Source organism: Chrysochloris asiatica, unplaced genomic scaffold, assembly GCF_000296735.1.
Source record: "Chrysochloris asiatica unplaced genomic scaffold, ChrAsi1.0 scaffold00001, whole genome shotgun sequence".
Taxonomy (NCBI): Eukaryota; Metazoa; Chordata; class Mammalia; order Afrosoricida; family Chrysochloridae; genus Chrysochloris; species Chrysochloris asiatica.
The window spans coordinates 49,820,153-49,847,900 of NW_006408519.1; the positions used below are offsets into that span (position 1 = coordinate 49,820,153).

General features: G+C 46.8%; 1 protein-coding gene and 1 pseudogene across 1 annotated transcript in view; one reads left to right on the forward strand and one right to left on the reverse strand.

Moving 5' to 3' along the window:
- Nucleotides 1-27,748, reverse strand: part of PTK2 (protein tyrosine kinase 2) — a 150,005-nt gene that overhangs the window by 52,450 nt on the left and 69,807 nt on the right. Inside the window, 4 exon segments of the mRNA XM_006878226.1 lie at nt 3,252-3,349; nt 5,826-5,882; nt 22,251-22,303; nt 25,461-25,491. Of these exon segments, the coding sequence (XP_006878288.1) occupies nt 3,252-3,349; nt 5,826-5,882; nt 22,251-22,303; nt 25,461-25,491 (239 nt within the window).
- Nucleotides 13,999-14,311, forward strand: LOC102840988 (annotated as a pseudogene).

Sequence of the window (27,748 nt, forward strand, 5' to 3'; positions counted from 1 at the left end):
GTACTGCGTACACACGGATGGAGAACTGTGCACTCAGAGGACTCATTATTAAATTCTGGGAAAGAATGCACATGTGTAAATTGGTGCAGGCAGCTTGCAGGTCGGTCTCTGGCCTCCACAGTCCCTGACCACCCAGTGGCCACCTGGGGAGCCTGCTGCCATCTGCTGGCATTTGTAAAGCCAGCACCACAAAGGGACATCTGTGTTACTGACAAAACAATACCAAGATTCAGTTCTTGTCCAGGTGCAGTGGGTACTACTGAGAAGCTGCTCTCATACACCTGAGTGAACGTAGGTGAGAAGCACCAGGTAACGAAAGTCACTCCATCCCTGTGTAGACAGACCACTTCCCACCTAGGCCTAAGTCCTGACACGCCAGGGCCCCCACTGCACATGCACATGTATCTGGATCCCAGGAGGAACTCTAGGACCTGGGATATTGTGGCCCTGGCACCTGTCAAGCTGCTGTCCCAGTGGGGAACAGTGAGAGGTCAAGAATGATGTATGCACAACCTTGGAACTACAGGGCTCTGGGATACAGAGATTGAGACATGGGTGGAATGGGGAAAAGGGGGGAATAATGCTAAGATGCTTTGTTGTCTTTTGAATCTTGGTTTTCCTTGCACTATATTATAAAATAGACACTGGAGGGGGAGACAAAGGAATAGTCAGAAACATCACCATAGAAAGCTTGTAAGTCCGTCTTCTGCCTATAACTGATTGGAATACCTAAAATGGGGCTACAATGTGCCCAGTGAAGGAGGCTTCCTGTGGAGCCTCTGCAATACATGGGACTATAGGTAGAAGCCTGAACCACATCCAGATCTCCAGAGATGGGAAATTTCTACTTGAAAGGACGAGCAGACCAACCTGGAGTGGCTAGAAAAACAGAAGATACTTCTTGAAAGAAAGACCTACAGGGAAAATACAAAACAATAGAGGCAGACGGACTGTTACTACAAAAACAAACAAGTTGCTTGCCCAGGAGACATCAAGGCAAGTGGTCGGGTCCCCTCAGTGCAAACCCCCTTCCAAGAATAAGACTCAATGGGAATACACACTCTGATTAGTGACCACGCTCGACACAGTTAAGGGGAAGTGAGGGAAAAACAGCAATGAAGTGGCGAGCTAAGCCCTACAATGTGGAGAATGAAGTGTGCAGTGAATAAAAAGAGAGGGCTTATGCACAAGAACACCCACACTTGCAGATAATACCCACTTGACCTGACTTCAATGACTGGATGGTCAGAGCTCAACCAGAAGAAGAAAGAAGAGGAAAAAAAGAGTAATCTGATACAATTTGATGAACTTGATCTACACCTATGGAAGCAGTAGCTCAAAAGAGGGAACAAATCCTTACAGCAAGAAACATAACCACCCCCTCCACACACAGAGTAGACAGGGATGGGCAACTTGGACATTGGCTACCCAAAATAGGGGGTTAGGGGATACAAAGGCAAGAAGTGACTGGCTTACAAGCTTTCAAGAGGGAACCTAGAGCAGGGGGCATGGAGGAAGGTAGAATCTCCAGTGAGTACTATCCAATCTGTCTAGGCGGAGCTGATGAAATGAAACGCAGAAGGGTCACTTGTGATACAATAGTGAATAATTGTTATCAGGACTGATTGTGAGGGTTGGAAATGTAAAGGTAGACGTTTTATAGCGAGGAAGGGAGTGATTAACTCTCTAGTCTAGGAGCGGAGGTCTCTAGGACCATCAATGGAGAAGAGCCGAGAGCGGGACCCTATCCAGAGAAGCAGTGATGCCTGAGATGAAGGCAGAGATGATGAGGTGGAGTGATGATGCATTGGATCCAGAGAGGGAGAGGGACTGTGTGCTGAAGACTGGGAGGTGGGTTTGTAAGATATACCCTTTGGTCAGTTGATGATGCATGGAGGGGACTGGAACCATGGGTATGAGACGATATACAATAGAATGAATATAAAACTAAAGTTCTCTCATGTAAACTATTATATAATTCACAATAAAACATTAAAAAAAAAAAAAAGTCACTGATCTAATGAAAACGACAACTATTGGTGAGGAGGTGAAGCTATTGGAACTTATATCTTACTGGAGAAATGGAAAATGGTCCGGGTGCTGAGGATAAAGTAAACAGAGAGAACGTTTTACCCCGCAATTCCACTTGTAGTAGGACATACCTATAAGAACTGAAAATAAATGTCCACATAAAAAACATGCACAAGAATGCTCATAAGCAGTATTACTCCTAATAGCCAAAAGGTGGAAACAGCCCATGAACTGACTGAGGGATAAACAAAATGTGGTCCATCCATACAATGGAACAGTATTTGACCCCAACAAGGAAGCAGTTCTGTGAGCTGCTACCACAGAAGTGAACCTGAAAACCATGAGGAGGAGCCATCCCAGGAAGCCACACATGTATGACTCCATTTCTGTGAAATGTCCACACAGGGAAATCCAGAGAAGAAAGAAAGGCTGTTGCCAAGAGGAATGGTGAATGACTACTGACTTATGGGTTGTGGTTGGTGTTCTTTTGGGAGTGATAAACATACATGTTGTCAGAAAGGACCAATCCCTGGAGAAGGACATCATACGTAGTAAAGGGTCAGCAAAAAAGAGGCAGACCCTCAAGAGAGATGGATTGACGCAGTGACAGCAATAATGTGCTCAAGTGTAACGACAATTGTGAGGATGGCGTAGGTTTGGGCAATTTTGTGTTCCTTTGTGCACAGGGTAAGCTGTGAATCAGAACCCACTCGGCGGCTTCTAGCAGGAACACCACCAAAAGATCTTCTAATCTGATTGTGGTTGAGGGCTGCAGAACTCTCTGAATCTACTAAAAACCGCGGAAATGTACATTCAAAAGAGAATGCAGTTTTATGGTGTGTGAATCATACCTCAATAAAGCTATTCTTTAAAAAGTAAAAAGAGTTCTAAAATATCACTGATCTCTTTTGGGAGTACACTGAGGCAGACGAGTTCTTCCCCTTGAAGATACAGGTGACACCTGCAAGATTACGTAACCAGTTGCTGAAACAGTGGCCGTGATAACTCTCAGTGTAGTCATCACCAGAGCCGGGCACAAGGCACAAAGCAGAGCTCCAGAGACGAGCTTGCAGGGCGTTGGTCTCTGAAGGTTCCAAGAAAGTTGACATGTTTGGGCTTCATAAAAGACAACACCATGCATCTAGAAGAACTAGGTATTCATGAAGATGAACAAGAGGCAATGGACTTAAACAGGGTTTTGGGAGTCTTAAAGGACTTACTGGACTCATATACACTCCCTGATGCACATCTCCAAACTGGCCTTCTCCAATACAGCGTCCAAGTTCTATTCTTTCTCTTTGAATCTCATAGTCCCTGGCTGCAAAACAGGATCCAAACATCAGTATAACACACAAGTACCAGATTCCAAGCACAGAAATAACAGCCCACACATTTCATTTATCATCCATGAATAAAGACTCCATCTGTGGCACATCGATCCACAAAAATGTTTTCAGCCAAGTGGAACTCTCTTAAACAGTATTTACAACGGAATTTTGGAAACAGTTACGGCTCCCTGGTTGAACAGCCCTAGCAGTAGGTTACGTTAGAGGTAGACTGTTTTTAACGCTGTCCCTAGGAGTTTCTGGATGGCTGGTTTCTTTTCTATTTTATAGATCTTTAAAGTATTAAGTTGTATCAATTAATAAATGCTATTAGTTCAGGTATTAATAGATAAAGGCTACAAAAGGTTACTTAAAGCAGTTATTTTGTAAATAACCAAAGTTTACAAATATAGGGGTGACATGAAAATTGCTATTTTATCACTAGCAAACTTTGTAAATTTAAGAGTTTTCCACTTTATTTTAATCCTTCCTCTATTATTATTCATGGAGCTAAAAGAGTTTAAAGAGGCAGAACTAATTAAAAAATCAGGTGACTTGGAATCAGGGTTGACCATACGAAACACATAAATTACGAGTCCTTCATACATTTGAAAGTATTTGGCTCAGATTAATTTTAATTGTTGAGATTTATACAAAATCAATGATTTAGCGAGCCGCTGAGGCCCATGTACTGAGCAGCCAGTAGATGAGCACCAGCTTACCGAATGTCTTAGTACCTTTACTTCTTTCAGTCAGGAAGAGATCCCCGTAATCCACACAGCACAGACTCCATCAGTGTAATCACCAACAGAATCATCATTAGTGAAATACTTGTAAAATTTCGGCCTGGTTTATCAGATTACAAATCAGACAGGAAGCTCACCCCGAATTTTAGACGTGTGTTTTCCTCTTTAAAATCACTTTAGCTAGTAATTCCATAGATTTAACAGCATGAGTAAACCAATAACAAATAGTTTAAAAGTGAAAGTTAACTGAAAACGAACACATTCCTTATCACTGCACAGGTTTGCAAATGCAGTTATTTCAAAAGAGTCCTGTTACCTTCATCTATTCCATAGCTTTCTGTATTGCAATTGAGAGAGAGAGAAAACGGGAGACCTTGCTTAGAGACAATAACAATTAGAACCTCATCAGACTGTTCTACAAGCATGCAAATAAGATACAAACAGTTTTAAACACCAGTTCAAATGAAGTCTCGTTTGTCAAATGTCATGGAACATGCAACGTCTCATATCACTCCTCCTGGGATGGCTCTGTGGGGTAATGCACTGGACCCCAAGGCCACTTTGGACTGCAAGGTTCAAGCTCACCAGCTGCTCCTTGGAAACCCTTTACAGGGTCACTGTGGGTTCGAACTGACTCAATGGCACTTAACACCAATAAATACTACTACTCAGTTTTTTTGGGGGGTCTGGATATAGTTGTGAGAAAGATGAGGCAGCGTCAATGCAGTTCTACTCTGTCCTATAGCGTCATGGTGACTTGTAATTGACTTGAGTCAGTGAGTGGGTTGGGGATACAAGCTGGCCATATTGGATACTTACTACTTATGTTTAAATAATAAAAACAGAAATAAAATTGAGATTCTCTGCAGGAACATACAAATAACTAAAGGGCTAGCTAAAAACTATAACCTGAATTCAAACATTGCAAATTGCTACCGCCTGCCAAAATGTACACATAAGTTTTCAGTTCTTGCTTCTGTTTTGAGTTCTTGAAAAGAGGACACAGGAAGTACACATGCTCCAGCGCTGTGGGTAATGTCCTCTCAATGCATACAGTAAATCCAAGGAAAGCAGCTTTGGGAAGGTCACACCTGCAACATCCTGGCTTTATGTGTTGAATGGGGAGGAATTCTCAAGCCAGAGGGTGGCCTCCAAATTGGGCTTCTTTAGGAGGCAGGGGCAAATGTGTACGTGAGTGATATTTTAAGGGCAGTTCTGGTACCGAGAGGAGGGAGTATACAATCTGACAGACAATTGGAGGCTCCTCAGTCTTGGGGAGCAGCTCAACACAGACATTTCCAGGGTGCTGCAAGTGGGTGCTGGAGAAGTGCTGACCCTCCCTCCACCTCCTGCCCCCATGGGGAAGGTTTGAAGGCTGGGAGCTGCCAAATTGGTTATTCAAGGGCAGCAAAGCACAGTCTCAGGGCACAATGCAAATCTTTGACTATGTGGGTAACAGTTACTGTCCACGGGCTGTGATGACGCTAATGAATAAAGACAGCATTATCAGAGAGGCAGAAAACAAGATTTTAAAGAGCCTGCCATTCAACAGCTCTGGGACAGACATCTGAGTTTCAGCCTTGAGTTCTACACTACCATAAAATGTAGCTGAAAAGAACATTTCTGCTAGGCACTGAAGGAAGCATTCAGAACCGTTCCAGTGGGCCAGCACTACGTCCGAGTCGTACATGTGAGGCACCATCTGGTACTCCGCTCTACTTACTGGAGGGCATGGTGTAGGTGTCCTCCTCGTCTATGATCTCGGCATAGTCGTCCGTCTCTGCGGGAGAGGAAGCAGACAGAGGGAAGAAGTTCAATGTGGGGCCTTGAACAAATCGTGAAAAGGCAAGACGAGCTGCCTACGTCCTCCACTCTGGGGAGATGGTCTCAAACTCGCACTCAAGTTTTGCTCCAGTGAGTCACTTATGGAGATGAAGTGACCTCACTGTTTAACAAAAGCCTTTCCTCAGGGAACAAACGGGGCGAACACAGAAAGCCCTTGTCAGACTACGGAGGCACAAAACAAGGATATGACTGATTCAGTGAAGGAATCCACACTGACCTCGAGCCCACCTCCATCAGATCCAACCTGTGCTGCTGACAATTACCCTGCCGTCCCCAGGAGTCCCCTGAGAGCAGGCTGCAATCCCTAACACCATGTCTGATGTCACTGTGCCATCTCCAGACTCTGAGGCACAACCTGACCTTTCTCTGAGAAAGCAAGTGGCAGTGGTTATTTTTTTGTTTTGCTTTTTGAGGTGATTCACTGGGCTAATTATTTCATTTATTCAGGGAAGATAGTAGCCCAGACATTTTTCGTTCATCATTTTTCCACTCAGGTATTTGAAGTGTGTACATTTATTACCGCATTCATGTCCAAAAGGTCAAAGATCTGCTAAAAGGAATCACACAAAGAACAAACAGCATTGTCAGGATGTGCTAACGTCAGTGATGATGTCAGTGGGGTCCTGTGCTTTCCTTTTATGCCTTTAGGTACCACAGCAGCTTAAAATCCACCACCTCATCAATGGTCAAGCCAGATGATCGCTCTACCCAACAGTCACCTAGGCCTTGTCTGTGTGTGACTTTCTGGAAGAAGTTGGGCTGAGTTGCTCCTCTCCTGCGATGTCTGTGCTGGCCACGAGACCCAGAGAAACCAAGAGTTGCCAGTTCTGTTCTTTGTGCTTTCTGCACTACTACGTCCTTCCGATGCTAACACCACATACACCAAGCCACAGGCCATGTGCATGGACTACAGTCAGCAGGCTAACAACTGTGACCACACCTGAGGATGCCCACCTGCCTCACTCATAATCTGAGTTCATCGTTCCCAGGGGTGAAGTAAGATGCGCTTCAGCAGGGAGGATGTAAAGTCAGTAAGTGAATTCTCCCTGAGGCACTAAACATCTGTAGATTACTCATAAGGGGGCCTGCTGGCACAGGCGGCAAGTGGGTCACACCCAACTCAGGGAGCAAGAGGAGGCTGGCTGCTCCCAGGAAGATTTTCACTCTCTGAACTCTACTCTATCCTACAGGCTTGACTCGCACTGACTTGGTGGCAGTAGGTGTACTTTCGACTGGTCATAAGTCCTATTAGACAGGTAGATATCTCCATTATTCTTGCATGTTTATAAATACCAATTACAAGATTAGAGAAAACATAGTCACTAAGAAATTTTTCATCTGCCCTCCACCTTCCATTCTTGTCTCAGCGCCTTGCAGCTGTGTGCTGGTGTAAAACCAGTCCCTGTGAGAACGCTAGACACATTTTAGGAACTTGTAGTCAAGAGGACCAAGTTGGGGAAGAGCCGATGTTAGGCAAAAGTGATGGAGGCAAGTCCAACAGCAGACTGGCATTCTTCACCTGCTGTTTCTAGAATGAAACCAGAGCAACTTTCAGACAGTCCTCGCAGCCCAGGTGGAATTTCTGCAGACCGCAGCAGCCAGTGTGCTTGTTTGGTGGGTCCTGGTGTGACAGACTCAGAACCGCCGCCTGCCCTGCTCTTTTCCCCTGGCTTCTCTGGTGCACTCACGCTTGGACTTGGCTTTGTGCGTTGCAGAAGACACATTGTGGACTCATGCCACCAGCACGCATACTGAAGTTTCCATGTTGTACGTGTCTGTGTGTCTTGGGATAGGGGTGGGGGCACTAATAGGCTTGTCCCACCACTCCTCATCCAACAGGCTCTGTTACTTGAATGAAAAGGGCTCACTGTGCTGGGCCACCTGTTCAGAGACCCCCTACTCTGTCCAATGCTGTCCCTTCTCTCACGAGTCACCTGGCTCCCTGCTCTTTCCCTCACAACACCTACAGCTCTCTGGTCTTAGTACCTTTCTGAAGGCACACCTCTCAGAAAAGAAACCTCAACTGTCTTGTTCAGCATGGAACCAGCGCCTGCCACAGTGATTAAGCACTAGCAGTAAGCCTCAAACTATACACAGAGTACAGCCCCTGAAACAGGGAACCTGCTAGACATGTTTGGGGGAACTCTGGGGAGTCCTTGCCCTGTTTCACTGGTACCCTGGGCTGTCAGGAGGAGGACAGATGACCAGGGCAGTAACAACAGCCCCAGGGACGGTCTCACTTTTTGGAACCTTAGGGGGATTAGCAACCCTAAGAGAACTCTCAAGTGGCAGAAATGGCTAACATGCTTCAAGCTAACTTAGACACTATATGGATTTGGAAAAATAACATGGGAACACTGAAAGCTTTAAAATTAAGAAAGGTGTGCAAAAAGGTTGTATTCTTTTACCATACTTAGTCAACCTGTATGCTCAGCAAATAATCTGAGAAACTAGGTCTATGAAGAAAAACATGGCATCAGGATTGCAGGAAGACTCATTAGCAATCTGCAATATGCAGACGATATAACCTTGCTTGCTGAAAGTGAAGAGGATTTAAAAACATTTACTGATGAAGATCGAAGAGCACAGCCTTCGGTATGGATTATATCTCAATGTCAAAAAAACAAAAATCCTCACCTCTGAACCAATAAACAACATTCTTATCAATGGAGAAAGACTAAAGTTGTCAAGGACTTCATTCTTCTTGGATCAACTATCAACATTCATGGAAGCAGCAGTCAAGAAATCAAACAACGTATTGCATTAGGTAAATCTGCTGCACAAGACCTTTTTAAAGTGTTGAAGAGCAAAGATGTCAGCTTGCGGACTAAGGTGTGCCTGACCCAAGCCATGGTGTTTTCAATAACCTCATACTTTGGACATATTGTCAGGAGGGACCAGTCACTGGAGCAGGATATCATGTTTGGTAAAGCGAAGGGTCAGAGAAAAAGAGGAAGACCCCCAATGAGATGGATTGGCCAAATGGCACCTACCAACAACAACAATTCTTTGACTAGGTTCACACAGCCACCTGAGTGATCCCGCCTGTCTTTCTTTAAAGCTACATGAATTCTACAGAAAACCTCTGGGGACGGATCAAAACCACACGGGAATGCCTTGTACTGGTGTCTTCTGAGTAAAGCCGAAGGAAAATTCTCGCATCCCTGCCGAGTCTGGTGGAGCACACAGGCTTATGTATGTGGTCAGATGAAAGGGATTTCACATGGCGATAGATGGTGCATTTCTCCAGGCATTCTGGATGAAGATTTGGCTGAATTTTCTGCCCTTTTTTTTTTCCGCTGGTTTTTAGGATGGAGGTCTAGTCCAACAGACACACAGAGGGCTTTTTATATACTCAACAGAGCACCTGAAAAAGCAGAGCTCAGCCTGGGCCCCCCAAATATCGGCATGGCAGAAGAATAAAAGGTCTGACGGACTGGGGACCAGTAAAGGAAGGGATGTGTGGCATCCACTTAGGAACGAGCGTGACTGACAGATGGACCCCTGAGAGGCGGCACTGCAGCCATCAGCCTCTGCTCGGCAGGCAGGAAGCAGGCAGTGAGCGGATACAGACTCCCAAAACACAGCTTCATTCTTGATGAGCTTTGAGGACATTGATGGGTCTTGTATTTGTAAGACCACAGCCCTACCCTTTTCCATGATGGAATCCTCCCCTGGGGTTGTTTTGGGATTTTTCCCCACCAGAGTCCAGTTTGTTCATACAAAGGTCTGTCTAGATCTGGTGCTCAGGAGATCACTTTAAGGTACATGGATCACGAGCTAAACACTTTAAACACATCAAAAACTAGAGGCTGTGGTAAAATAAAAATGATGGAAATACATTTTTAAAGGACGGAGTGGGCAGCTCAGAAAATGGGGCATATCACCAGGGTCTGGTGTAAAGCCCGGGTACGAGAGACATGCTCACGGCATGTTGCCGCACACACACAAAACCAACCACGAAGGGGTTTGGTGTGGAGATGCTGCTCATGGTCTGTGAATAAAGGACCTATGACCTGCATAACAACCCTCCAGTTCAAAGCTGGAAAGTTGCTGGATTTTTCCCATGAAAAGTATGGCCAACACAGTCCTGTTACTCGCCTGGTTCCTGGCTCTTGGTGATAACCTGACAACTTGTTTCCTTGGCTGCTCTGGTTGCTGTCATCCACAAGAGCTCGGAAGCTCGAGTGAGTCCTCAGTCCCACACCAGGTTTTTGGGTCAGTCAGTGGTACTAATAATAATCCAGCCTGGACAATCCAGATGGCTCCAGAGGCCCCGAGAAGCAGCGTCCCTAAGAGCCCGAAGAGCGTAACTTTGGTCTTTACTGTGAACTTATGACTTAGGCATAACTCTTCCTGGGATGGTCCAAACGGTACGTCTCCTGGTCTCTGAGGCACCTCTCTGCTCTGCTGTGTCCACAGATGCTGTGTCAACGGGTGGGCCTGTACTGCAGGACACCGAGGGCAGATTTTCACACCATTTTCATGTCACAAAATGCTCTTTCTTCGATCTTTCCCCCAACCACTTAAAAAATGTAAAAAGCATTCTTGGTGGGGAGTCTAGCAAAAGAACAGGTAAGTGCAGACCCAGGACTAAACACTGACATCTGTTTGTCAAGTCAGGAGGAGAACAGTTGTCTTGGCTAATTCACAGATCTGTGACGTGAGGTAGTAGCCACCACGTGTCTGTGGATGTCTGTCACAATCATGTAGACATTTTACAGATGATACAGGACTCAGTGAGGATGGAGCAGTGGAGAGAGGACACGGGCAGGCCTACTCCTCTTTCACCTGCAAACGAGGGCCACCTCTGTGATGTGCCCAGTGTGAGGAGAGACACAGGGTCTGCTCCCAGGAAGAGGCAGCTGTTGTCTGCTGTCTAGAGATAAAGGGTTCAGCTCTCCTCACCCCAGGAGAACACATTTTCCCAAACCCTTTAGTTAAGATCTTTCACAGCGACTGCTTGGCCCTCAAGTTTTCTTTATTATCTCACAAAAACAGCCAAGGTGAAACTTTCCCCTCAAAGTGACCTTTTGTCTAGGCATGAGGCGGAAGGCAGGTAGGTTCTCCCTTCTCTTCAGTGTATGACAAGGCTCTACTCCCAGAGAAAGCAGGACACAAAATGTGCTTACAAATTGATGGTTGACGAGTAACCCTCAACAGCCAGAACCATGCGCCACTGCTACTGCTGCTGTTTCTCCTAGGATGGTAACGTTTCACTGTCTCCTCTCTACTCCACTGGACACTGTACTGCGGGGGGGGGGGGCGCACACTCTGGATTTCTCTTATTTTATGCTATCGAATGCAACCAGTCTTATCTAATGGTGCCATTCTGACACAGTTCCCAGAACTTTATCAAGATTTAACTGGGAAATATAGAGAATCTAGAAACTTCACTGTGGACACACCCCACAAGCTTACTACTGAAAGGAGATAAAGAAATCACAGGCCTCTCTTTGGTGAAAGTCTGACAGACTGTTAGAGCCTCGTCTCACACCACTTTCGACTTGTGCTGTTGGATCAAATCCACAGTTTGTCACTGATTGACTACTGAGCCATCTTTACATCAACAAACAACAATGACATCACATGAGAAACACAAATGTGAAAAGAAACATTACCGTCCCCACTAATTCCATCTGCAGATCCAGGTGGCAGGCCAAGAAAGGGGGGCAGGGAACAAGGGCAAGGAAAAAGGAACGAGAAGAGGGAAGAGGGGGGAAACACATGATTAAAATCACAGGTAAATCAAAGTGTAAGGAAAACCAAACAATCACCCCCAAGGTCCACTTCCCAGAACTGCAGGTTACAGTAGGCAGTGGCCTGCTCACTTGCACTGAGCGGATTAGGTCCGGGTGTGGCAGTCAGCACAGCACCCGGTAATACACAGCAAACAAGACCAGTCGCTGGCATCTTGCAATAAAATGTTAATAATGTGATTCTCCCTTGCTCAAGGGGAATGCATGTCTTCTTCAACAACAACAAAAACATAGCAGGTATGAATGCGGATGTTTACCAGTGACCTATCCCAGTGGATGGCTGGAGGTCAGGCCCAGCACCATCAGCTCTGAAAAGCACAGTCAGCACATGGAGCTTTGTTGACTAAGAAGTTCCCACTGGAGGGTGGACAGTGTTTGCCAAAGTCCTGTCCCTGGGATTACAACCCACCTCTGCCTCCCCTAGAAAATGGTCACTCCTCACAGCTGTTCCCATCCCTCAGGTGCATGCTGTGTTAGCAGGGGCACCAAGCGGAGCCCTGTGGCGAGGTGATACGCAAAGATAGCACAGACCACCTGGAAGTGACTCCTGGACCTGCCATGCACTTAAAACCCCCACAGGCAAATGAGCAGTTTTCCACAGAAGGAACAGCCAGAGACTGTCAGTCTGGAAGCCATCAGGGAGGCTGGTGTCCCAGGCGCTTGGTTAACCAGAGCCAGTGCAGATGAGCGTGCAGTACCCGCAGGAAGAGGCTCGTGGGAACAGAAGACCAAGGGCAGAAAGCGCCTCGCCTTCTTAACTTTGTGCTGGCAGTGACTGACTCCTTTACGGAGGCAAGAGGAGGGGAGAGAGAGAGAGAGAGAGAGAGAGACAGAGACAAATTACTGCTGAACAGAGGGAAACACATGCCAGGTTGTAAGGCACACCTATAAACACGAATATAAAAATCACAATGCTTCTACTGGTGTGTGAGCACACCTTACTTCTCATTACTAACAACATGGGTTTTAAAAAATAGATGAATAGCTTAAAAGTAATTTTTCCTATTTTTGCAACAATTCTCGCTACTGGGAGTGAACATATTCCAGCAATGTAGAGCCAGCCCAATGAGGATACAGGTATTTTCACAAGGGCTAGAATGAAACAAAACCAAACAAGACCATAAAGAGCATCAGAAATTCCTACAAAAAGAACAGACTGTGGAAAACCTGTACACAGTGATTTGTGGAAAAGCTTTAAAAGCTGCATTCATCACTGACAGAGACACAGAATCACAGACCTACAAGGCATGACTCCAACATAGACAGCTGACGATGAAAAGATCTGAATCACAGGCACAAAGCTTGCACTGAAGGCATGCATGCATGCAATCACTCGCTCACGCACTGACTCACAACTCCTAGTTAGTCATCTGTGTGTCCATGAGACACCTGGCCCACAGGAGCACCAAGGACAGCAGCACTTATAGCAAGGTGAGGATGACAGTGTTCCAAGTGAAACCAGACAGGGGCTCCAGCCATGTCAGACGGATGGAGCACGGGCAAACACCACAGGAAAACAAAGACGGCCCTAACCTGAGTCACCGGACTCCCTGCAAGGCGGCGAACTAGGCAGACTCACTACACGGACCTTCTACAGCAAAAATACCAGAGGCCAAATGAAACAGACACAGATGAAGATTCTAGAACCCTGAATTTCAGGATAACAGATTAGAGACGTGGACTGAGTGTTTGCTGGCTGGTGGTTCAAACTCACCAGCTGCTCCTTGGAAACCCTGCAAAGAGTCGCTATGTGTCAGAATTGACTTGATGACACATAACAACAATAACAAAGTATAAGACTGAAAACAGGGACATGAGAGTTATCAGTTTATAACAAAGTCAACTACAAAGCAAAAAGAGAGAACAGTGTAAATATAGAACTTCAAAATGGCAAAGAAGTCAGTTAGGTTTGAAGATAAAACAGACTGTCTTAGCCAAGGGCAAAAAAAACCCCAAAAACCCCTATAGGGTGACCTCAAGGAAAATTAATACACCTGCACAGCAAAATAGAAGAGAGGAAACGAACCCAGAAAGCTTGAGTAAACTTTAACACAATAGACATGAAAATGAAAAGAAACCCCCCAAGAAAGTGAACTCAGCACAGAAAAACCATGTGGGACAAAAAACACACATTAAAATAACATCAAGAGACAGAATGGATTTAAAAACAAAACGCTTCAGTCCTGTCTACAAGAGATCCGTGAAAAAGATGGAGATAACCCGACTTCTGAGCTGCCTCTTCCTTCTCCTTTCATTCTGAGGGCTCCCTGGAATTCTTACCACCCCGCCAGCATGTCTCAGGCAGAGTTTGACAAAGCTGTCGAAAACATTCAGAACCATAAGACCAAACCAGCTGATGATGAGATGTTGTTCATCTACAGCCGCTATAAACAAGCAACCGTGGGCGACATAAACACAGAACAGCCCGGGATGTTGGACTTCAAAGGAAAATGCCAAGTGCGATGCCTGAAACGACGTGAAAGGAACCTCCAAGGAAGACGCCATGAAAACTTACATAGACAAAGTAGAAGAGCTAAAGAAGAAAATGGAATGTAAGGGACTGGATGTGGCTTACAAGCAAGCATTTGATCTAAACATATCATGAATATAACCAGTTAACCTAGTTCCTCAAGCTCTCCAAGATAAGCCCCTAACAGATTAGGAGCAACAACGGTTATTCACCTGCTCTGTGTTTTCTTTGTAGATCAATTAAAAGTCAATTTGTTACTTCAAAAACAAAACAAAAGATGGAAACAGCCTAAATGCCCATCAACTGAAGAATGGTTAAGCAAACTCTGGTACCTATACACAACGGAATACTTTGTAAAGTTGAAGAATAGCTATGAGTCTGTGAACACCTCACAACATGGATGAACCTGGAGACATTATGCCGAGGGAAATTAGTCACAAAAGGACAAATACTGTATGATATCAATGCTGTGAAAAGTTAAGAAACCGTTTTCTGGTTAAAAGAAAAATAATCGAGGACGGTACATGGGGAGAGGGAAGATAACTCGTGGACTAGAGGGTAGCCACCTGTTAACATGGGGGATGGGCCAGGCAATGTAAAACAAGAGGGGGACTGGCAGAGGCAAAGATGAAGGTGACGGCAGACACAGGGAGGAATGCAACGTTAAGTGAACCGAGGCAAATACTGCGAACTGCGATCACTGTAACGAAGGCAAAGGATGTGACGTGTTGAATGTAAAACGGATGCTCTGCTCTATAAATCTTCATTCAATTCACACACAAAAGTTTAAAAATAAAAGTCAAAACGAGCCACACCCTTTTTGGTCTTTTCCCAGTGCATGTTAAGAGTCATGTCTATGTTAGACTATCTTCTAGGAAGTATGCAGTAAGTAGCATGACGAAAAAGTCTGGAGTATTCTGAGTAAAAAATGTGGCAGAGAGACATAGTGAGCACATGCTGTTGGAAAAATGGTGCCGATACAGGGCTGCCACCACAACCGAACGCAAGCTCTACAGAGTGCACGACAGCAAAGCGCAGTGTGGTGTGCCCGCGCTCCTGCAGTGTGACAGACACACATGTGCCTCAGGGTCCCCACGAGGACAGACCTTGCCGTGGTTTTCAATACATTCAGAGCAGAAATGAAAAGCAGAGAGTGTGTTCGGTGTGCTGCTAATCACTTGGACGGAGAACCAGGAAGCGTAGTGAGTCCATTTTTGTCAAGTGTCTCAGGAGAGAGACAGGGCATTGCCCATTATGAGGCGAGGCCTTTGAGGAGAAGATGGAAACACCTTCAGTTCTGGAAACAGAATTCAAGAGCCAAGAGACAGGGCTGGAAGGATCAGGGCAAAAGTCAGCCCATTTCTCTAATGTTTGTTGAGGCTTTCACTTGCATAATAATGCCTCAGACACTCGCTGTCCAGGGTAAGGACCTGGAAGTCATCCTGGCTCCGGGTCTCCTTCAAGACAGTACCTCACAACACAGGGCATCAGTATTTCAACACCTACAAAACTCTTGTCATTGCTCAGTGACTGGAGCCACAGAGGAATGGGGGCTGCTAACTTTTGCTGTTTGATGCTGTTGGTTCCAACTCATAGTGACCACCGTGTCTGTGTACAACAGAGCCAAACACTGCTCCTTCCTGTGCCAATATCACAACTGTTACTGTGTTTATGTCCGCTGCTGTTGCCACTGTGCCCATCATCTTGTTGAGGGTTTTTGCCTTTTTTTGCTGACCCACTTACTTTGCCTGGCATGATGAGATTAGCACCCTCAACAGTCTCAAAAGAGACTGTTCCCATGACGTGCTAGGCTGGTGGGAGGAGACAGCTGTAAGGTGTGATGTAGCTGGGGATGCTGACAGCCAACGGCCTCGCTCATGCATAGTCCCGGTTATCTCTCCTGACACCAGGTCAATGCCAAGACTGCACAGCCCACTGCCGAGAGTAGAAGAGTCTTCAGAACCAGGTGTGGGCACATGTCAGTAACTCCAGGGACCGGTGATAACCAATACAGGACAATAAAAACAAGCCACTACACTGCCTAGGAGCTCTGGTAGTGTAGTGGTTACAAACCGGCCTGTGAACCACAAGGTCAGCAGTTTGAAACTCCCAGTTATCCCGCAGGAGAAAGATGAGGCTTTCTGCTCCTGTAAAGATTTACAGCCTCGGAAATCCTGTACAGGGTCGCTATGAGTCAGAACCGACTCCACTGCACATAACCCCCACCCCCCCACCCCCGACACCATACTGCCTAGTTCAGTGCAGGGTCCACCAAAAGCAGGAAGACCCTCATGGACCTGGACTCACCACGGCAACGACCACGAGGATAGGCGGGAGCCGGCAGTGGTTTTTCGGTTGCACCAAACAAGAAGCACTGATAGGATTTAGTCATGCCACACCGCGCATCACTCACCAGATTACCAGCAGGTGGCGCACGGGGCAAGGCTCAAAAAGGACGGCAGATCTCAGTTTTTGTTAGTTCCTGATTACTGGACTCCTGGTGTGGTGCTGTGGAATCAGCACTGGACCGTGAACCACAAGTCTGACAGTTCAAACCCACCAGATGTTCCTGGGAAACCTTATACAACGTTGCTAGGAGTCAGAATCAACTTGGCGGCACTTCACAGCAATTTCTGTGAAGTTTTCAGCAGTAAACTGAAACTCCCTTTGGAAACACAGCACGGTCCAAACGGAAACAAGAGTGTGAACTCAGACACAAGCATCTCCCACGACAGGCAGAACTGAGTCCGTGCTGTGCTAACCCTGCTAAGAGGGGAACAAACCATAAGGGGACTGCAACCTTTCATTTCCTTCCAATTTTCTCTGCCATCCACTCCTGACTGTCACCAACCTCTAAGAACGGTGCCTTGGGGTGTGATGTACAACGGGCTTTGGATTCAATCCCAGCTCTACTGCTTTTGTGTACTTTTGCCCAAGGGTGGCAAGTTCTTCCTCTGTAAAATGAAAGACTAGGGCACAGAAGCCGGCTTGAAGTTTAAACACGATAATCTGTGTGTCACTCACAGCAGCTCTAATCTCCACTAGGAAACCCCCGGATTACAATGATTGATTCATACTGACAAAGCAGTGACAGTTCAATGAATCTGAGAAACAGGGAAAGAAGATGTCTTACCACTTCACTGATCTTTACAGTTTACATAAGACTTCCGCAGCCATCAATCAGTCATTTTAGGGTTCATTTAAATAGGTTTCCTTAAGAATTTGAAGTAACTTCAATCAGTGACTTAAAGGCCCTTAAAATCACCTTACATGAACAAATTCATTGTGCATAGCGGACAACAAAACCAGAATCATCCGTTAGAAAATTAAAACATAATTCTTAACTTACACTAAATCCTGAAAACGCATCATCACAAAGCAGGGCCCTGGTAGCGTAGTGGGTTACCTATTGGGCTGCAGTTGAAATCCACTAGCCACTCTGAGAGAGAAAGAGGAGGGTTTTGCTTCCATAAAGATTCCGTCTCAGAAACCCTATACAGGGTCTGTGTGTGTCGGGATGGACTTGGTGGCATGCAGCATCAGCAGCAAACAGGTGAGCAGAGCCAAACAAGCCAAACCTCCTACCTCTGGATGAGGCCCTCATTAGTTGTTCTCACACAGAGACAGAGAGGGGCGAAACAGTACAGAAACGCACCATGCCTGACCGCCATGTGCTGCCTTCCGTCTCTTCCCATCTGCCATGTTTACCTTTCATTAAGGAGACCAAGACCCCAAAGCAAGCAGACCCAAACTGGGGAAAGTCTGTAGTTCCCCCCCCCCCCCCCCCATAGATTTGGAACGATTTGTAATCAGGGTCAACTGATTCCAGTTATCTTTCAGGGCTTGCTACAAGCATACCTCTTTTTGAGCAAACTTCCTGGATTCCTTCTAAGAAGATGCAAGCAGATGCCTCTCAGGGGCATGGGATGTTCCCCCCAAGCTCTACAAACATACTTTTCCCAGGAAACCTAGTAATTAGTTGTCGTTGTTTTATGATTACTTTTGTGTTGTAGTCAAGTTGGCTCCCACTCACAGCGACCTTGAATAGGGTTTCCAAAGAGTGGCTGGTAAGTTTGAAAAGCCAACCTTGCAGTTCATACCGACTTTGCCATCCAGGGCATTACCCTGCAGTGCTGCACCAGGATTACTTTAGCTCTCAGAATACTGTGCCCAGGAAAACATGCATGTCTGTCAGTTATTTTGTACAGCTTTCAGTCTTTCTCTAGACTTCAGAGACTGACTTGAAACTTCTCATCAGGGAGTCTGCCACGGAAGCCCTGACAATGCGTTTCCTTTGTGGTGGAGTGAGTAAGGACAGAGCAGCGAGGGCCACAACTGATCCTGCATTTTCCAGCCAGAGACCCTCCTGAGCTGGAAACGTCCCTGAAGGTGGTCTAGACTCATTTCTCCTGTTGTCTGTCCCCCTGCCCCCCTGCTTAAAACCTCCTAGACAAAAATCCAATGACTAGCAATGTCACCAAGAGCTCCAATTCTAACTTTCTTCTTCCTGTCCCTGCTCCCTAAGCACTGGGAGAAAGAAAAGGTTGTCCGTGCGCCCACAGAGATTCAGTCTCACAATCTCTAAGGAAGAGTTCTCCTCTGTCCTGCAGGGTGACTGTGAGTCACAATCCGTGGGTTGGCGGGTGAGTTTTTTGGGTTAGGTATCAGTGTACCTCCATTCAGGGACTCATTTTAAAAAGAACGACCAAGCACATCTGTCCTAGACAAAAGACCGATGGACTCAAGTCTAGGACTCTAATATAATCCTATCTGTCAAGCATACGGAATCCACACACAGAGATACACAATTAGAACCCTGAGGAAGAAGACTCCAAGTCTCCCTGGAGTAATCAGGGAGCCATGGCTCTCGCTGCACTAGCTTCAGTTCCTGTCTGTGGTCTGTCTCCCTGACAGGAATGGACACTCCGTGAGGGAGGGACTTTGGCTGGTTCACAGGGTGTGCACACAGCAGCTACTCAATACAAGTCTGTGGTGTGAATCAATGTAAAATCTGCCTCGTGGGGCTTGCTGGGGTTAAGTAAGACCTCAACTGGCAGAAAAGCAGTTACATAGCAAATAACAGGAGGTTAGCCTCTCGACTGGCCAGGCCAATACAGATCAGCTGTGGGGGTGCATAGGCAAAATTCAGAAGGGCCCAGGAACCGCAGGGCCTCTGGCCAGCCCACCTGGGCAGCATTTCCAGATTCAGGTAGGAAAACGGCCTCAGGGTTGAGTAATACAACAAACCAGACAAAGTTCTTGCGAGAAGCATGAAATCGCAGCCTACGGACTCAGTGTCCTATACTATTGGATGGTCGGGCTGGGAGGAGGGTACACTTTAAGTCTTAGTGGAGCATGTCAGCACCCACACTGAGCCGTCCACGGGGAACCAGCAGTAGAGGGTCACTAAGGGTTAGGAAGGATCTGTCAGATACTGGTGCCGTATCATCAAACAGCCCTGGGGTGCCAACTGATCAGCTCTGCCAGTATCCGTTCATTACCAGAGCAATCGAGCCTGTACATGGGTTCTGAAACTGTGAATCTTCCCAGGAACACACAGCCTCATCTTTCACCTGTGGAGAGGCTGACATGCTGGAACCACTGACCTTGCAGTTAGCAGTCAGAGTTATGATGTTATAGTTGTAAGGTGCCTTCAAGTCACTTCCCACTCATAGCAATCCTATGTGCAACTGAAGGCAAAACCCTGCCTGGTCCTGCACCCTCCTCACAACTGGTCTTGTTTGAGCCCACTGTTGCAGCTACTGTGTTAATCCATCTCATTGGGGGTCTTCCTCTTTTTCATTTACACCCTTTACTTTGCCAAGCATAATATCCTTTTCCTGGGACTGGTCCCTCCTGATGACATGTCATGATGATATCACCAAAGTGATGTTGTTGCTATGGGCTGTCGAGTCGACTCCGACTCACAGCAACCCTGTATAGGGTTTCCGAAAAGCAGCTGTTGAGCCTGGCATGTGTGAAATACATTCATGTGATGAGCTTACAAAAACATGTAAGGACTGAAGCCATGTCCCAGCTGAGGGACAGCTAGAACAAAGTCCAGTGGTAAGAAAGCATGGTGGCCTAGCTACCAAGTGGATGTGGCCTAAAAGCATTGTAGGAGAGCAGGAAGAGACAGCAGAGAATGACTGAGCTCAGGAGCCTAACCTTCCATCTGAAAGACAAAAATTTCTCATGGAAAGTTCCTAAAAAAGCAAGTCTTAGAAGAAGCTTCGTCAGGAGTGGACCAGGGAAAGCACCTTGCAAGGAGGATCAGCCATGAGTCAGGGAAGGCACCCAGAGCCTCTCTCTCTGACAGGGAGCAGCAACCCGAGGAGGGACACAGGTAATTCAGCACTGCCAAGGGCACAAGTATGAAGTCAGTCAAAAAGCACAAAATCCTTCACTGAAGAAAATTATCACCGTCTCTGCCATCTAGGTCTACACTTTCCTGAAGGCAGTACTCCCAGCTCTAACCCTCCCCAAGAATCCTGTGCCCTTCCAATGATACCTCCTCATAACAGCAATTTTGCTCTCCTCGGGGGTTTCAATTTCTTTCAAACGTTGAGTCTAGGAAATCAAAAGAAGTCTGAAGAGATAAGATCAGGGCTGGAGAGTGAATGAGGCAAGGTTTCCCAATGAAACTGTATTAGGACAACCCTGGTGCCCTTGAAGAATAAGCAGGTGCTTTGCCATGATGGCAAAAAAAATTCCTCGGCACAACCTTCCTGGTCTTTTTCTCACCAGTGTAGTTTTCAGGTTTTAAAGCTTCTTCATAATGAGCACCCTTCATGAATCTCTACCAAGATGACCCCTGTGGAAACCCAAAGGGCAGCTGCCATAACCTTCTGAGCTGACCTTTCTCTCTGCCTTGAACTGAACTGACCCAGCAGATCCCCACACAAGCCACTGTCTGACTGGACCTTGTTTTTTGAGGTAACAAATGTAACAGTGAAAGAACTTGTTTGCAGCCACTCACAAACACTGAGGCATGCGTAAACAGCTTGTTTGGAATCAACTTACGGACATAAGAACAGAAACCCTACTAGGAGTACTTTCTGACTTACCCTTGTACAAGCACAGATGGAAAAGGGGTTTTGAGATATTTGTGTACAATTAAAAAATAAATAAGCCATCACGTTTCACTGCAGGTTGCTAAAAAAGAACGCAGCCATCCATTAGGCAAAGGCACAAAACTAAATGTCAGGAAAAAGTGACTCAAAATCGAGAGAGAGGAATTCCATGTTTTCTAAGTTAGGCTGTTCCAGATATGCAACATACTGCACATACACATATACACTCAAGATCAATTTATACATATGTATGTACAGAAGAGACTGTTCTAGAAATGTAACAGACTGTACACTCACGTATATTCCCAAGATCACTTTAAGTATGTGTGCCTATGTGTACACAGAGGGCTTCAAGAAGTTCATAGAAAACTTCTATCATCTTTCATCCCATTTTTCTATGAACTTTTTAAAGTCCCCTCCTACAAATGTGTATGCACTAGACACATTAAGATACCAAACTGGGGTCAATGAAATATGCTTTTTCTTGCAAACATATAAAAAAAATTACAACATACCGATCGCACCAGCAAATAGGTAAGATAATGCTGACTACCAGTACTGCAGCTACATTTTGTAAAATACAATATTCAAACACCATTTCACATCAATTGTGACTAAGACAGTAGAACAATTCACATTTCCTGAACTTCAAAAATACAGTAAATATCCAAAGTATATGCTTAAATGCTGTTGCATTGTGAAGATAAATTATAACAGCAACTTTGGAGCAAGAACGCTCATTTGATATATGTATTACATGACATTCAAACAGAAAACATGATTCAGAATTCTATTACGATGTAGTGCATAATCACATTAGATTAAATACATACACACTCGTTGAAACTCTGTGAGCCTTATTTAAAACTATTCAGTGACAGAAAATTCGAAGAGCCAACGGTTTTACTCTCATGAACTATTGTAGCATAGACGCAATCAGAAAGAGTGAACATCTATCACAGCCTTTAGGTGCATGTGAGGTTTGGCTCCCATGGTCTTACCGGACATGGAAACAGCATGGGTCCGCACGCCCTGCTTCTCGCTGTTGGCAAGCCTGTAACAGAGTGGGAGGAGTGCATGAGTGCTATGCGTTGGCCTGGACAGCTGGGCACCCACTCCCCTGGAAAAGCTGGAGTCAGAGCATTAGGCCACTTCCCACACAACTAACTGAACTTGAGAAAAAGATGATTTTTTTCTTTAACAAAAAGTTGGATTCCACGACCTGTGGCTCGTAAAATAGCCAGACTGCTGGTAACGTTCTAAAGGTCAGAGATGAACAAGAATGACCGAAGGCACTGCTCTAGGACATGACACGCATGGGTGACTGGTCAACATGCCCACATCAGCACGTGTAAAACACATGCGTGATGGATAAGCACGGCCTGTTTCATGTGAACCACACACCTGACAGGTAAACTGCCACACCACCTCACATGATATGCATGTATGACAGGTAAGCAGGGCCCCACCACCTCATGTGAACTGTCGCCGTTGTTAACTATCCTCGACTGTTGGGAAATCATGAATGTTGTGCCGAGTTGTTATGGAGACCCCAGAGTGCAGACAGGGTTTTCTGCTTTGGAGAAGCATATCGCCAAGTCTGTCTTCTGAGGTCCTCTGGGTGGGTTTCAGACGCCACCCTTTTGGCTAGCAGTCACAGGACCATGATGGTCATAAGCTTGCTTCCTAATTACATTCTGTTGCCCGTTGCCCTAACACCGGTGTACCCTTGAACACACCGCAGTTATGTAAGCTGTTGTCAATAAAGCTGCTGGATTCTGTTTTCCAGACGAAAATGACCACTTCGGACCTATGCTCTTATTCACTGTTTCCATGTTTGTGAAAGGCAAAACAATAGAGTCAAATCAAACCCGATTCCGACTCACTAGAGCCCATATAGGGCAGTGTGGGTACCGCCCCAAGGCTGTCATCGGCACAGAAGCAGACTGCCAAATCTTTCTTGGGGATTTGAACCACCGACCTTTGAGTCTGCTGCCAGTGCTCCTTTAAGGAAACAAAGGAAAACTCCAAGGCAACGCGCTGCTATCACGTTGAGCTATAATCACAGCAAGCCTGTGGGACGGGGTAGAACTGTTCCTGTGCTCCTGTTAAGGACACAGGCAGCGGAATCTCCCCCCAAAGGAGCTGCTGATGGGTTTGAACCAACGTCTTTGCTTCACTCTTAGCAACTCTGTATAGGGTTTCTGGAGGAGCTCTGGTGGCGTAATGATTACAAATCGGGCTGTGAGCCTCAAGGTCAGCAGTTCCACAGGAGAAAACTGCGTCTTTGTGCTCCCGTAAAGATTTACAGCCTCGGAAATCCTAGACCCTGGATAGGGTGGTTATGAGTCGGACCCGACTCCACGGCACAGAACCAACCACAGGGTTTCTGAGGAGGAGTTAGCAGTCCAGTGCCTTCTCCTACAGCCACACAGGGCTCCTAGCGTGTGAGGAGGGCGCTCCCTGGGGCTCAGAGGCTCGTGGAAACCCACCCCAACGGGGAGCCTTCCCAGGCTGGGCTCCAGGGAAGCTTCCAGAAGAAGCCGGAGTCGAGCAGGACCAGCCAAGGAGAAGAGGAGGGGCATGCTGGGGAACTGTTCATATGTCACACACGCAATTCACAGGAGGTGGTGAGGCCGTGCTTACAAGCCACACACATGGGCCCTGCAGGCACTTTCAGTACCGGAGTTCCCCTGGCAGCCCCGAGACCCACAAAGGCCTGCTCCTAGGTGGGCGAGCTCTGGGAGCATGGGAGGGCCCGGGGAGAAGGCATTCTCAGAGGATAGGAGGTTAAGCGGGAGGAAGGGAGGGAACGCCCGGCGGGCTGCTGCAGAGAGTCACAGCATACACACGGGGTCACCGGGTCGTACACCCGGCTCTGCCCCCTCCAGCCGGGAGAGTGGGGACGCCTAGTGTTACCCCTCCAGCCAGCAGCCTCTCGGCTTACTCAGTTCTCTTCCGGTGCCTTCTAGGTCTGTAGAGGCGCTCCCCGAACATTGCTCTCACAGATGAGGCCGGCCACGCACCCACCCGGACGCCTGCCTACGCACCGCATGCACGAGGATGACGCACCCGTACGGGCGCCTGTCTACGTCCCGGCGCGTAAGGAGGCCTACGCACCCGCACGTACTGCGGTCTGCGCACTTGCCCCTCTGTCTCACGCACCCGCACGCATGACGGCCTACGCAGCTGTGTACGTCTGTCTGTGCACCCGCACGTACGTTTACAAAGCCACACGTACAGCGGTCTTCCCGTCTGCCTGCCTGTCGGTCTACGCACCTGCACCGACAGCTATTTATTTGCACACCGATCCCGCGAGTTCTGGTGTGGCGCTGTGGAGTAATGTGCCAGATTGCAAGGTCGCTGGTTCAAGCTCACCAGGTGCTCCTTGGAAACCCTATACAGGGTCGGGATGGGTCAGAACCGACTGGACGCCACTCAACAGCCCCACCACCACTTATCTCTAGGTCTAAAGTTTATTTTTCATATCTCGTCCCCAATTACTTGCATACTAAATATTAAATAGCTTCTTTCGTCATTACTGTGTAATTAAAATTTTTTATAGATCAGCATTTGTTGTTGTTAAGTGCTGTGGAGTCGGTTCTGACCCATAGCGACCCTGTATAGGGTTTCCGAGGAGTGATTGGTGAGCTTGAACCGCCGACCTTGAAGTTCAAATAGCTTTGTAATCTGGCGCATTAACCCACAACGCCACACCATAGCTACTATTAAATCTTGACAAAAACACATTTGGGCTTCATATATAAATGCCTCCCCGATTGTCTTGCTAGACTAGCTGGGCCTCCTACAGCTGAGAGAGGACCTGTAAAGTGGTTGGGAGCCACAGCCCCTACAAACTCTTAGGATGAATTCTCTTTGATGCCTCTTTAGAATTCACCAGAATGAGAAAATCTATTTTGGGATTAAACTGAAATACAAAACATGAGTAACACTTACTTGATGACTGTGATGAAACTTGGACAGATTTGTTTTCTAGTTCCCTGATAATCTATACAAGGGGCTTCAAAACGTCTTTAGAAAAGGATGATTATCTTTTAATTCCCTTTTTTACCCCAAAACACTGTTGAAGTCGTCGTTAACCCCACCCCACCCCCCTCCCATCTAGACAATCAGAAAGATTTTTGGGGCACAATGACATCCTTGTCATTTTGGACACAACATGGTGAAACGAAGCACAAAGCAGCACTTACTTTGGTATCGATGGCAGGGCCCGTTCACCTTCTGGAACAAAGAGAGAAAGAGACGTGAGTTTCCTCGCACGGCAGCCTCCTAGTCCGATGCATGGGCAGTGACCCTGTAAAGAAAGCTGCCATGCTGCCTGCCCACTCAGATTTCAGAGTTGTGTTTTCAACATTGTTAACATATGTACTCTGTCAGTACATACTTGTTACATGCTAACCTAACCTAGAGGAGAGTTCCACATTGATAAGTCAGTGAAAGATTTTTTCACAAGAAACGAGAGAGATGAATAACCTCTCATGGTGAAAGCCAGAATTCTTCCTTAGGGATAGAGCACTGTGCATTTAGATAAAGATGCTCACTGGAAACCATTCCGAAATTTGTGCCAGAAGCAGAGAGACGCACACAGAGCTGATGCGACAGAGAAGGAGGGGGAGGGCCTGCCCCATGGGGCAGCACCAACACGGCCCATTCTGCTGGGCACAGTGCCCAGCAGGGGCTAGTCCAGTCACAGTGCAGCTCAGGACTTTTGTTCAGTGGTTCAAGGAGGCTCTCTTCCCGCCTTCCTTTATGAACTGGGACATGAAGAACACTCTGTGCTCCTCTTAAAACTCTGGATCCATCTAATAGCCTCTAAGCGATCTTCTACTTCATCACTAAGCTATAATACTACCAGGCCAACCTCCCAAAAATTATAAGTTCACCTGTCATTTCCCTGCTTAGATCCTTAGCGTCTCTGAGAATGTAATCTAGTACCCCAACCAACCCCGTTCCCACGAGCACAGACACCAAGCTCGCCTCCATTTGGGAGGCTATGTGACTTGGGTGGGCCAAGGAAGGACCCGTTTCTACTTATTTCTGTGACCACAGGCAACTCGGTAACGTCCACGCATGTAACACACGTGTCCACAGGCCCTTTCTCCTTGCATTTGTCCTCAACGTGGTTCATTCCATCCTCCTGCCGCCACCAGCCCACAGCTGAAGTGCCCCTTGTCAAGGTCATCTTGACCTCCCTTCCTAAACTCAAGAGTTCCCTTCTTACCAACCCTGAACACAGGCAAGGAAAGTGGTCTCTTTCAGAGCAGAGCGCCCACCTGCATGTCCAGACCTGACCTCACATTCAGCTTTCCCTTCACCTCACAGGGCCCACCTTAGTCTCCCATCTGCATATGTTCCTGGGCTGTCTGGCTGTCTGGAGAGATGAGCCTCCTGGTGGGAAGACCACGTCCCCCGTCTTTCTGGCTGTATTGCAGCACCACCTCCACTGGGGAACCTTGCCGGAGCACCCGGCTTTCATTTCAATGGCCTTTCACATGCCTTTGCGGCACTAACAGAGCCATACATCACCACCTGAACCAGCCGGGGCACTTGAGAGTAAAGTTCAATTTACCAAATGCACCCCAACACTGCACCAAAGCACAGCACAATTGCTGTTGGCAAATGAATCGATGCATCAGCCTGGACTCCAAGCAGTTATCTTTCTGAACAACCACTCGCTCTTCCAAAAAAACCGACTGCCCCTTACTGGCAAGAAGAGTTGATGAAGCAGCCCAAGGGATCTAGAGCTCAATGCAATGGACACAACACGCCACAGGCAGGTGGGTGGTCCCAGTGCCCTCACTCACTAACTTTCTGGACACCATGAAGACCAAATCTGGAATCACAAAGGAGCCCACAGATGAACTGATGAGCTCATGAACCCCCGAGCAGCCTCTTCCCACCCTGGTCCAACACTGTCAATGAGCAATGCGCCTTTTCACGTAGCCCAGGAGTGACTTCTGTGTATACACCTTAATGTCAAATGGCAGCTCTTGCTGCTAACGGGCATCCGTACCAATGTCTCACTTGGTGAGGTGCCCCTTTCGAATCTGTCTGAATTGTACTTAGTGCGCTGGCAGACCACTTGACCAAAAGAGACAGCACTCTTTACTGCACGTGTGACGTGGTTTCCTGTCTGTACTGAAATGGATCAGTTGTGTCCTCCGCATGTCCTAGGTCTCTGTCACATGGTGAGGCACACCACGCTGTGCATGGCATTCTTCATCCTTCCGCTCGTGGGAGTCTCCCATTGAAGACTGGTAAACTCATGCCTCTACACAGTACTTTACTGTAATTAACAATGAAATCCTAGCAGTTAGGGATGGGTTAAGTAACAAGCAACCATGAAGACGCAAGACCGTGCATCCACTCTGTGGTGGGACTTGGTCCAGGATATTGGGCTGGTGGCACTTAGGATGGTGCCCCCAATACATATCACTTAAAAGAATACTTCAGTGAGGAAAAAACAGCAATGAAGCCG